Below are 12,692 nucleotides of genomic sequence, written 5' to 3' on the forward strand. Positions count from 1 at the left end.
AGATATTAACAGTTCTGTCTCTTAAGAACCAGTTCCAAATACTTTAAATTTGTCTCACGGAACTCATGGCTAATTAATTTGATAAAATGGGGAACATAAATAATCGGTAGTCCTCAGCTTATTTCGAATTTTTCCTGAGTGCTTTGATACGTCAACAGTATTTTAAATGGTTTAAAAAAAAGCGATTTGCGATTTGTGATTTTTGATTATCGATTGTTGATTTGCCTCTGCCGACCGCTTGTGATGACAACCTGACTGTTTTAATAAAATATTCTGATTTTAGTATTTTTGGTCAAAAAGTCACAGCTTGCTGGGGTGTATTTTGCCATTTTATATATTTCCGCAAAGGTCTCGCCCAAATTCCGGCTATGTAGTGTCAAATTCGAAAAATCTAAATTAGGTCATCGTAATATTTTCCCGATTTGTGTTTTGTGATTTCGATTGACATTTTTATTTGTCTGAATCACAGCGTTCAGCAGGTGAAATCAGTAATGATCGATCACAAATCGCAAATCGCTACGACCTACTGAACAACGAAGCTGAATCTAAAATGTTGTTTTATTGAAGAAATAGAAACTACGTTTTGTAAATAATTTCTGAATTAGGTGTTCCTTTATTTATGTTTTCTAATTTTTTCCAGTGCATAGATTTTTGGTTGACGGCCACAAGATGTGCCTCTAAGCGTCTGACACAGGCCCTGTGGGCACGTGAACCTGAATGACCGCTAGTCCTGTGACAAAGACGCATAAAACTGTCAGCTATATATGTAGGTATATGTGGGTGGGTGGTGGTGAACGGTGTGGGACTTGAAATTCTTTTGCTCACTCATTTATTCATTCGTCATTATTTGCAGCGGCCTTTTGCGTTTGGCTTCGTTTACGTTTCAATTTTGCACTTAAACTTAATTAACGTTCTCGTCCTTCCGCCTCACTCTTTGAGTTTTGAGTAATGAAGCAATTAAAATTGTCGTAAAACAAAGCAAAATGCCAATGGCCGCGTCGATAATAAAGCCATCAAGTGAAACTCGGAAGCTCGAGCCTCAGCTTGGGCCTTTTTAATGCATTGTTTTAATTAATTTTAATTTTATTTAACTCTAGCACTAACTGCAAGCATTTCGTGCAAAGGACGGAATGGGCTAAGACTTTTCGATTGTACTTCAATCAATACCATCCAAGTGAGATGGAGCTTTAAAAAGTTTCGTGAGACTCTTTAAGAGGTCTAAGTAGGGGCTACATTTCTATCACATGCAGAAATTCAATTCAGAAATGGAATTATTTTTCCATGTAAGCAGCAATAAGTATGTTTTTGAACAAATATGTGTATAATCGATGCAAAGGATTTCGACTATACACCCCCTAAGAAAGCCCCATCCTTATTTAAGTCCACGTATTTTTTATTGTTTGGATTGCTTTTATCTTTATTGTACTGAATAGCTTTTCGTTTAAACTGAAGCTTAATGAGCAAGGCAGCCTTTCTCATTGCCCAAATTTCTGTTTGTTTTTTTCTGCTATTTTGTTAGTTTGGGAACATTTCAGCATTTCCATTAATCCATGGACATTAATTACATCACCGCTGCTAACTTGACTATCAGTGTTCCAACTTTTTGCCGTCCTTAATGTATGCTCCCAATAATCTATGTTATCTTCCGCTGGCAAAATGTCTGTGTTCTTCCGACGATTCTTCCTTCTGTGGCCATGTTTCCTCATATGCTTCGTCTTACTCACACGCTTTTTGTTCTTTGTCCCGGAACCGTACCGCTTCTCGTGCAGATCGAGCAGTTCTTTGTTCAGCTGAAACTGGCTTAATAGCTTTGGAGTCTTCCAGTCTGGCACTGGCACCGAAGTAGTATCCCCAAAGGACATGTGACGATCAAAATCGCTGGTACAGGTCTGAAGTTGGCCTAGGTACTCGGAGAAATCTTCAATGCTGACATAATGCATATTGGGACACAGTCTAGACACTCTTCGATGATATTTGCACCGCCGATCAACTATCCACCGCCTTGGCGGCACTATAGGTAGCTGCGCGCCTCTTATGCTATTCTCCAGAAAGACCGGATCATTATTACTGGTAATGACCATGCTGCTATAGAAGAGGGCATCTTGTACAAGTCGGGCTACATCAATAGCGTCTATGAACACGCCCAGTATGTGCGCGAATGGCCCGACCCTATACTCGTCGTTGGTCTTGAACTTGCACAGTAAGGTGGGTGCCAAGTAGCCGAATCGGATGTGTTGCATCACAGTCATTATGCTCCTGCGACGCCGTGGCCACATGTGATCTAGCCAGATGAGTGCGCCGAATAGTACCTATTATGAACCAGAGAGAACGCTACAGTCGAGTAAGTCCGACAGTGAAACTTCCGAGACTGAGAAGAAGAGCGAACTTGATGCTGCAGTTTGTGGGCGTAGTACTGGACAGAAATTGATTCGCTAATCTTAGAATTAACCGATTTGGATCAAATTTGGAACAGAAGTAGACAATTGTATATAGATTACGCGTAGTTTAGTTGATGTAGCTTTGGAAATGTGGACAGTATTGACGAAATTCTGTAGCGGAGAGAGGGGAGCGGAAATCAAAAAAAGTAAAATAAACTCCTATAGACTAGGGACTAGGAGCGTCTGCATACCAAGTTTGGCTTATGCACGCTCAGCCGTTTCCGAAATCCAGGCGTTCATCCAGACAGACGGACGAACGGGCATGTCTAGATCGATTTCTCTCGGCATGCTGATTCAAAATATACTTGTATATACTTTATGGGGTCGGAGATGCTTTCTTCTGCCTGTTACATACTTTGCACAATGCTAATATACCCTTTTTACCCTACGGGTACAGGGTATAAAAAGGGTTCAGAGAGGGATTAGCATGTGCTAACTAAATTGAAAATTTCAGAGAAAAGATTGCGAGAGGTGTAAAGTAGACTAGTAAGAAAAAGTCTTTCGTCTTCTTCTAGTAATGGCACTGCTTTTGTAATGTACTCTTCTCTCAAAAAAATCACTCGTATTTCGATGCAAAAAGACCTGATTTTGTTCTGATATTAGCTCTTTCATATTCTCACCTCCATTTCCGCATTAACGGCCAAGTTATTTGACTTCAATAAGTTGCACACCTGCAGCTCACTAAGACACAAAAACTCCCGACTAGAAAAGATCATGAGCGTGGCCTTTGAGATGCGGTTCGCCATTAGTTCATGCAACTCAATCAGCTCATGAGCTCGTCGGGACTCGTAGAGCACACTAAAGGCCGAGAACTCATTAAAGAGCCGACTGTCCAGCACGTTCCAGCATTGCTCCAAAAGCGGGTGAACCTCCATGAATAGCGCAGCCTGCATGGTTTCAATGACATCCCCAGCATGAAGAGTAGCCCCATCTGTTATCATCCAAGTGTAGAGCAGTCCAAATCCTCGTGCCGTTATGTTTGGCGAATCGGTGGTGGCCATAATTTTGCCCACATGACGCTGCATGCGTTTAGAGTAAATGAAGAGCACAATGTTGTGGCACAGAAACTCTCGTCCATGCACCCTGACCGTAATGTCACAGAGTTCTCCGCGCTGGATGTGTCGCATGATTGTACGTGTCGGACTCTGTGGGTGCCCCAGTCTTAATAGATCCTTGCCCGAGTCTCTGAGGTCCAGCTCGCACATAGATTTTGTCTGAAACTCGACTAACTGAGCCCGGAGTTGCTGCACCTCAGATGAACTGTCGATCCGTTTCACGCCAATTTATTTTATGAAGCGGAATGCAATTCAGAAGAACAGTGATGGACTTACCTTGGAGTTTTGCCAGCATCTTCTATTACATATATAGAACAATTGCTCTTTATCGATGATAAGAACGGTCGATAAAAATGCATAAATATGTATACATATATACTAATATGTTTGTATTTTGTGGTCAGTGTATGGGCTTGGGTGTGCGTGTGTTACGAATACTTTCAACATGCAACTTGTGTTTTGCTATTAATTCTGACGGATATATCAAAGCCGCAAAATAGATTAAAACTTCGGAATGTATCTATACCCTTCCCAAGAAGATGGCACATGGCACATGCTTTAATAGATGGTTTACAAAGAGTTCAAGGTTTTTGAAGTTACTGATCAGCTCTCAGTTGCAGAGACCCTCATGGCTGCATCGACTTATTTTGTAAACAAGTTTGTTTGTTCGATCATACATCAAATTGTTGTCAATTTAGGAAAGAATAAACTTGTAAACAAATGTACATATGTATGTACCTCCCAGATGGAGGCGCCTTAGCGATATCGGTAAATAAAATATATATTTGTAAAGTATAAGAGTTAAAGATTCTATTCAGTCTAACGAAGGACGACTTTGCTTTGCATTCTATTCTATCGCGAACTGAACTTGTAAGGATAAGAGTGGGACAGATATCCTATTCTCGAAAGCGGGAATTACATAATTTATTAATGAAACAATCGCTTAATTCACGTTTAACCTTCCTAGTCAACTGCTGATTCCCATCCAGACTAGCGCTTGGTATCAATAGGCCTTATTGTTGGCGATCTTTGAAAGATATCCTCTTTGCATCAAGAAGGAGTTACCTTGCAGATTTGCACTCTTTCTCAGGCCAACTAAATTAATTTTGGCTGGAATTATTGGGTATTACATGCTTCGTTCGGCCAGCTGCTTGCCAACAACTGCCATTTGACTGAATGGAATTTAAACGAAAGGACCAGACTAAACCCCAATTCTAGACAGAGCGCCGTGCTCAGAGCCCTTGGGAGAAAAAGTACATATGTTATACCAAACGGACACACTCAATACCCACTACCATATACATACGCACACATAATTTGATTTACCTTTACTTTTACCTTCTGTCTGTCTGCCTGGCTGTTCGTCCTTACCCAAAAATAAAACACAAAATAGCGTTCTCCCCTTGCGCGTTCGAGGCAAGGATAACGCACCTTTAATTCATTTAGCATAGAAAGAAAGGCAGAACTGTGCGCTGTTCTTTGTTTTAGTCTCGTTTGCTCGTGTTGTTGTTTCTCTGGCTGTTTCTCTTCATTTCGACTTGTTTTAATCCGTCAACGGCACTAATTCTGCCACGTGCGTGTGTGTGTGTGTGTGTGTGTCCGAGAACCCTCGAGCCCCCGTCGCGGCGTTGAAATTAGTTTTGAATCATTTATGAGTCATGTTTAGGGTCTGCCTTCGGGTACTACAGAGCGTCTGCACATCGCACATCCTGCCCAGTCCACAGCATAATCGATTTAATAGGCCGGAATGTAACACACCGTATGGCGGCCCCACCCTACAAAAACCCCAACTCCCAACCCAACCCCAACCCCAGCCCCAGCACAGCTGAGCTCAGTTCAGCTCGAGGGGCCTTGCATATGGGCGGCTTGCCTTAGCTTTCAACTCGCACATAAAGGCACATATACAGGTAAATAAATAATAAAAAAATAGGGCGTTTAAAGTTCTCTCTAGTTGCTTTATCATAATGAGGAGCACTCACCTTGAAAATAACTTTTGGTTCTTAAATAACTAACGGACAGCCTTAGTATGCTCAGTCGATCCAATTTGCTTAGTATATTCTGCTCGAAGGGCAGCAACGATGCCAGCAGATCCAACTCCGCATTCAGACGCTCACGATGGCGTTTTGATGGATTGCTCTTTGTGACGCCATCCTTGGGCGGCGGTTTCAGGCTGCAAACGAGTGGGAAGAAAAATTAAAACAATTTTCATAATTTTTGTGAGCGGCGGTCAGAGTCAGAAATAGTTCAAAAACAAAAACGAGGGTAACTCTCACAGCTGACGCGCCTTAAACTACGACTATTCGTATGTGTATGTATGAAGACCAGTAGTGGCGTGAACTTGAAAAGGTCAAAATTATTAATTGCACTTATCAGTTACCATATATTTCGGGTCTATTACACTAAACCACAGTTGTACCAGCCACCCCTCTAGCCCGTACACTCAACCCTCCCAGGACAAGCAAAAACTGATGGCTGCTTGTAGTGCATACATATATTTCGATGCTGACGGTGGTGGTTACACAAAATCGATTAGCCATGCCCACTTGATCTGCTAATTACAACATCAGTGGCTGTTTAAAAGACAGACTGATTTTCATCCTTGGCTGAGTAAAGGACTGGAACAGCCTATTCGAAGCGCAGCCATGTGGGGGACCAGACAGGCAATGGGAATAAGTTTTGCGTAAGCTTGAGCAACAGTCAAGAAAATTACAATTAATCTGCAATGCTTGAATCATCAACCTTGCCATCTTATTGACACTGGTTTAATATGTATGTAGTAGGCATCCATTTAAGTAATCTAAGTACTTAGAATCATACTTAGTAATAGAATCATAGTTTAGTTGATATGTGAATTGCAACTGGAAACCATTTATTCAATTAATTTTTCTTATATTATTAATACTACAAGTATGACTGAAAAACCAGACAACATATTATAACTAAATAATAAATAATAACAATTTGGTAAACCCCTCTATTTACTAGTTATGAATACCTGGAAAACAAAAACCTAAAATAAACCAAATTAAATAATTTAATGAAACAAACTCGAGCATTTAGAAATTTATTTCGGCAACAACAACCAAAACTGCAAAACTGCATCAGTATAGAAATTTAGTAGTTAAAGACATCTAACTTGCAAACGAATACGAAGTCTAGATGTGTAGATGGCTCAAGGCTGGACAGACGCAAGCACGAATCTATAAACATCGGACATTTACATACAAAGCCACCGATATGGAAGAGCGCTCGCTAATCTAAGTCTGACAATCCAGCCGATCGACTTGCTCTTGGATCCTGTAGGAAAGTGCTAGTACGTAGTATTCGCTTCGAATTGACTAAAATGCTTACTAAAGGAACTATTCCTTGATTCATTCCGAGCACTAACCAGTTAAAGCAGGCAATGGTGTAGACTAAAGAAAGATTTTAGAGTTCCTTTAACACAAAAACTAATTGTAGGCTTAGCAGCGCTCTGCACAGCCGTTAGTTTACATATGAATGTTAGTCTAACATCTGTTAGTTAACAGCCGCCTAACAGCGTGCCGCTTACACTAGCCCCTTCTGTAATACGAACACAATACCTACAAGTATAGCATTAAGTGCTACGAACCGAAGTCAATGTAAAGTTGGAAGCCGAACAGTGAAAATTTTGTGTAGGAGTACTTCCCCTTTGGTCCTCCCTCCCTAATCTAATCTAATATTAAATGATATGCAATATTCGATGGGCTTCAATAAAGTAGCGAAAAAACTTCCACATGATGATGTCTCCTTTCGTCTTCTAAACGTTTAGGTCACCCAACATTTTTGCTGTCCTTCCAGTTTTGGAAGCCAAAGCTTGTTCTAATTTAAAAGGCAGAACAATTTTATCTAGTGCCGATTTAATAAAATAAAGCTTATCAGTTAAACGATAAGCTCAACCAACAACTGTTCCATCCTACCAGTTATGGAAGACGCAGTTTGCTTAAATCTTAAATCCCAAGAAATTGTCCCTCAGATTACTGCTGCACAACTGCATACACGAGTACAGACATATAGTCTGTAGTGTGTGTCGGATAGAGATATAGGGTTGTGCCCCCAATGGCCGCCAGGTGCAGTTGTTCTTTTGTGTCTTACACAAAGCAAAGCACTTCAAATCATGAAATAATAATTTCCGCGAATCAAATCATAAAATGCCAGCAAGAGCAACAACAACAACAACGACAACAGCAGCAGCAGCGAGCAGTCTAATTCAGACACAAATTAGAACTGTGATGAGTGTGCAATCTGCTTTGAGTGAAGAAATGTCCAATTAAATGCCATAAAATGCGCCAAAACAGCGCAGAACACTCGCCGCAAGCTCAACACCCGGTCGACTGGACGAAAGGACGGGAATCGGACAGCCGGCAAGAGAGCGGGCAACAAAAGCGAAAAGCCGAACCCATTGTAAATCCAAATGCTGTCAGTGATATGAATAAATACGATGGATGACTGAGTGTTGCTTTACCGCTGCTGGTGGTGGTGCTGCCTGTGGTTGTGGTTGTGCTGGTGGTGGGTTTAGGGCGCTGTTGAAACACCAATAAAAATCATAAATCCAGAAGTGGGTATGTCGTTTATGGATGCGGCGAGCGGGAACGAATAGGAAACACAGAAATGGACGGAGACACGTTGATACATCAAGGAGCATACATAGCTTTGGCTGGACTTGCTTTTGGGTGCGGCTGGGAGCTTACAGTACTAATTCATCATTATCTCCTTCATAAGCGGATAAAATGTTGTAAATGGATGTGGATTTTCGCATTGCTTGCCAGTTAAGCTTAGTTGACAATGATTTGTTAACTGTATATCTATTGTTGTGTGCGTTCTTGTTGTTGTTGTTGTTGTTGTTGTTGTTGCCATAATCATGTGAGTATTTGTGTTATTTGTAATCATATTTTGTCTCATCATTTCCATTGACATTATTACAAAGTTAATTGAGGTTATTAAATATAATTATACTCGTAGTTGTAATTTATAGGCGACCCTTTCCATGGCCGCTTCGCTTCCTCTTGCTGCTTCTCTCTGGCTGACAATACTTGTGTTTCTGTTCGTTTTTTGTGTGTACCAATAACCTTTTGTTAAGTTGTTGTTGTTATTTAGTTTTTCAGAAACTTTTTGCTTGGTTGCACAAACACACACATACATACATATATATATATATATATAGTATGTAGTGTACGAGTACACAGTAGAGTGCCTTTTTGTTGACATCGCTGTGGCAACACATTGCTGCAGGACATTGTTGAGCTCTCACAAAAAAAAAGCATACAAGTATTTAACTTAATTGCCTTGATGTTTTTTGTTGCTACTACTTGAAATTGTTGTTTTTAGTTCTCGCTCGGTAATTGTCACTGGCACGTCCGTTTGTTGTCAGCGACAGGACATGTGCTTCAAATTTTTGCAGCCAACATCTGAAAAACACTCAAACGAATTGCCACCAAATGCTTCTGTCTCTAATCCCAGCTCCTTCATATGCCATATGCCACATGACTGGGAGGTGTTGTTGCCATGCATATTTGTTGCATGTGGCAATTGGCTGCATATGGCATGTGGGAATGCGAAAGTGTCGCCAAGCAAAAAAGTTATATTACCTCAAAAACAAAGAAAAAAAAAAGGAATGGCTTCAATTGCTACATGATTCATGTATAAGTTAATAAAGTTTTATTGAATTGTTAATGTGACAGAGAACTTTTTTTTAGGCAAAAGTACACCTTTGATAATAACCAGCTAACCATGATGCTTTAAAGGTTCCCCATGCATTAGTAGAAGTTATTATCATGCTCCTACCTTACAATTGAGAAGAGTATACTCAAGCCGTTTAAGGTAGCTACAAACAAACAAAGCCTTATAATTGCCAAGCGGTTAAAACTAAGAATAACATCTTATATGACCGAACTGGTATTAAGTTATTAGCCCAGCTCAAAAATACACAATTCTTAGGTCTTTTGAAACTCATGAACTGTTTATCGGGTTTGCCAGTGTGCTCTGCCTGATGCTTTACTTAATGACAGTAGTTGTGGGAAATTATGATAAAAATCTAGACCGATTAGGCTAGAATTTAAGTAAAGTATTTTTCGCTTTCTTCAGGTAAGTCAAAATAAATTTCAAACCTACATTTGTGAGAGCTTTTTGAAAATAGATACTATATTATTAATCTGTAGCCATGCTGGACTTTTTTAGGTATATGTTTAGTAAAAGTTTCTATATACTTAGCTATTTATTTTAACGTACTTACAAAAAAACTTTCAGTAATATGAATTCCAAAAATCGAAAAATATATGATCAAATCATCTGGGAAACATTTTTATCAATATAATAGATAATAATAGATAAAAATGAAATACTAATATCTAAGAAATTAAAAAAAAAGAAACTCCTGGAGTAAATAAGCGTACTTCAATGGATTTTAACCGAATATTTCAACACTTAAAGAATTGCCTAAATATAGAATTTGTTACTTTAAATAAGCCTTGAAACAGTTCTTATTTGATTTAAGAGCCTAAGTGTATGTATCTAATTCAATCTTATGTTTCAAATGTCATAGTAAAGAGCTTTATGGATCAATGAACAAACCAATCAATAGATTTCTTGGGTACTTCAAGAGCTACAAGTCTTTATAACACACATAAATATATGTTGCATTTATATGCAATCCTATTTCAAACATCTCCACAAACTAAAGGGCTAAAGGGGCGAAGCAAGTTCATTAAAAATTTCTTTGAAATTCCATAATTCTCTTGCAATGCTTATCTAAATGGTGCTTTTAGGAAAGTAGCTGCTCAAATCAAAACTAAACGTTCAATTATCTCAAATATAGACGCTTTTAAATCTATAACTACAATGCCACAAATAAACATGAATTTATTTAATTAAATAAAAGGGCACCAAATCCCAAAACCTCAATAACAAAAATGAAATGCCAATTACCAAAACGAAAAAATCGCGAAATCGCGAAGCGAAAGAGAAGAAGCAAAATTTAGAAAATTATAACTGTCTATGGAGGGAGAGCTACGAGGCAATACATAATCAAGATGAGCCCTAAACGTCAATTAGAAAGTGACGACCAGCCAAGGAGTGGGCGACGATGATAATGACCATGATGATGGAGATGGAGATGGCGATGGCGATGGAACCGTTAGACGCATTGGAATGCAATTTGAATTTGGCAAAAAGGTTTCAACAGTCAAGGCTGCAAATTACGGCCAGGTTGAAAGAAAATGAATGGCGCGCCAGGCTGCAACGGCATATAAATAATTTAACATCAAATTAAGGCCTACAAATTGGGGGCATTGCGGTGTATATTTTGTACGTTTGCTGGGGCCTCCAAAGAAACATAAAATGTATAATTTTCTTATTATCTATAAAAAGCGACGAACTTAAAAGCAATGCAAAAGAAACACACACACACACACACACTGGAAGACAGTCAGACATAGAGCACAAAATGTAATAAAATGAATTCCATAAAGAACTTTCAAAAAAGCGACATAAGAGCCAGCGGCAGGTACAGGGAGGACATGGTACAGGGGAAGGGGGGGACGGGAGGTTGTCAGGACTGGTTTGGGGCACGGTCAGCCTTTTGTCTGTGAATGAAGTCGCATGGGGCCATAAAATGTGGCTGGCTGGCTGACTGCCTCGCTTATAGCCAGAAAATAAAATAAAAGTAGCATAGAGAAATGGCGTAGAATCCTAGCGAACAAAGGAGAAAATGCATAGCTCGGTCTCTCTATATACTATAGAGTGCTTCTTTGTATATAAGTATGTGTGTGTGTGTATGCTTGCAAAAGTTTTTTCTTAGCCATTTTTATTTTATTTTCATTTATTTTCTTTTCTATTGTGTCGCTCATTTCATTCCATTATTTTTGCCATTTTCGTTGGCTGCTTTCTGGTGGTGCTGCCTCGCTTCCCTTATATTTTCTTTTTTGTTTTCTGTTTAGAACGCAAGACCATTATGAAATGAATTGCTTTTAAAGAAATTACAATGTGGTGCGCCCATGGTGGTTGGGTGGTAACTCAGGTGGCTCACTTCTATGTTGTTTGTTGCCTCAGACTCAAACCATATTTTGTGCTGAATGCAGCTAAAATGAATTTTTCATTGTTTTCAATGGGGATAGAAATCGTTTTTTTTTTTTACCAAACAGACTCTACTTAGCTTCTTCACTATATCAAAACCAGAATTGCGGAAAAAAGCTTAGCATAATTTTAAAAATGTTGGTAACATTTTGAAATATAATCTTGACATAATTTCCTTTACAACTCTCATTGAAATGGACTCTAACAGCTGCAAAAGAACATTTCTATATCTGGTGGAAAAATTCATTTACAGAAATGCAGTGTTAAGTGTGTTAAGCGTAGTCAACTTTGGATTTCTATTTTTATATAATATATTTTATTTTATATATATAAAAAGAAGGAACAAAAGTGAGTTCGTGTATTAAAAATCGAACTCTGCAACTTCCAAAATTATTACGAAGTTTATGCAGAAATTATAGCATCAGCTGCGATCAATCAATTCTTGAGGACAAACTAAGTAAAACAATTTCCAACATAATTGTCATGTTCAGGATTGAGTTCCTTTGCAGAATCTTGTATAGAAAGGACAAAATAATTAAGTAACTAACACAATAGTTGACTTAACAAAAATTTCAATTTACAAAATATGTATTTGTGAAGTACTAGCGTCCTGTCCCTGCTTCGCACGGGTATTTTTACAATTTTAAAAAATATATATTTTATAACACACATACACCCTTATTTTTGCTATGAGTTACTAAGAGGGAGTAAAATTAATTTCGGATATTATTATTTTAATGATTTTTTGTTCGTTTTTCTATTTTTTGTTATTCTTTATTAGGTCAGAGGTTCTCCGTAAAAGATATTTTATGTTTTATTTTGTGGTAGCAAAATAAATTGATTTTCAGGACCTCCGACCCTTGATAGGTCAACATACCGTAAAACATTGCTTTCGTATTTCGCTCCCCACTAATTTGAAGGCTTGGCCTTCGGACTCACGGAAATTGAAGCCGTATAAATGATCAAATGGGATCATCGGTATCCTCGTTATATGAGTTAGTTGACCAGTTACTGGGCCGTTGATAATAGTTGCTACACTGAAATTGTTCCTTAATAAGCAGCCTCGTCCCATTGCACATGCTTGGAAGGCTTTAATTTCTCAAAAGCACGA

At 38.8% G+C, this 12,692-nt stretch overlaps 2 protein-coding genes across 3 annotated transcripts in view; both read right to left on the reverse strand.

Annotated features, from left to right (window-relative positions):
- The window catches only part of LOC115625190 (neuronal PAS domain-containing protein 2), a 65,571-nt gene that overhangs the window by 31,661 nt on the left and 21,218 nt on the right, over nucleotides 1–12,692 (reverse strand). The window contains exon 2 of the mRNA XM_030520156.1: nucleotides 5,473–5,663. Coding sequence (XP_030376016.1) covers nucleotides 5,473–5,663 — 191 coding nt within the window. The remainder of the gene's footprint in view (nucleotides 1–5,472; nucleotides 5,664–12,692) is intronic.
- LOC115625191 (kelch repeat and BTB domain-containing protein 8) lies at nucleotides 1,390–3,967 on the reverse strand. Of its 2 annotated transcripts, none has more exons than XM_030520157.1 (3): nucleotides 3,770–3,956; nucleotides 3,059–3,698; nucleotides 1,390–2,309 (listed from the first exon to the last, which is right to left on the reverse strand). In XM_030520157.1, the coding sequence occupies exons 1-3, from the start codon at nucleotides 3,850–3,852 to the stop codon at nucleotides 1,476–1,478; spliced, it is 1,557 nt and encodes a 518-aa protein (XP_030376017.1). In that variant the 5' UTR covers nucleotides 3,853–3,956; the 3' UTR covers nucleotides 1,390–1,475. The 2 variants fall into 2 exon arrangements, with proteins under 2 accessions (XP_030376017.1, XP_030376018.1); XM_030520158.1 differs by having other exon boundaries at nucleotides 2,026–2,331; nucleotides 3,770–3,967.

The sequence above is a fragment of the Scaptodrosophila lebanonensis genome, unplaced genomic scaffold, assembly GCF_003285725.1.
Source record: "Scaptodrosophila lebanonensis strain 11010-0011.00,11010-0021.00 unplaced genomic scaffold, SlebRS2 tig00000072-arrow-pilon, whole genome shotgun sequence".
Taxonomy (NCBI): Eukaryota; Metazoa; Arthropoda; class Insecta; order Diptera; family Drosophilidae; genus Scaptodrosophila; species Scaptodrosophila lebanonensis.

Coding starts and splice junctions, on each gene's coding strand:
- LOC115625191 (XM_030520157.1), bottom strand. CDS start 3,852: ATGCATTTTTATCGACCGTTCTTATCATCGATAAAGAGCAATTGTTCT. Junction 3,699..3,769: donor GATGCTGGCAAAACTCCAAG/GTAAGTCCATCA, acceptor ACGGATCGACAG/TTCATCTGAGGTGCAGCAAC. Junction 2,310..3,058: donor CCGTTAATGCGGAAATGGAG/GTGAGAATATGA, acceptor GGTTCATAATAG/GTACTATTCGGCGCACTCAT.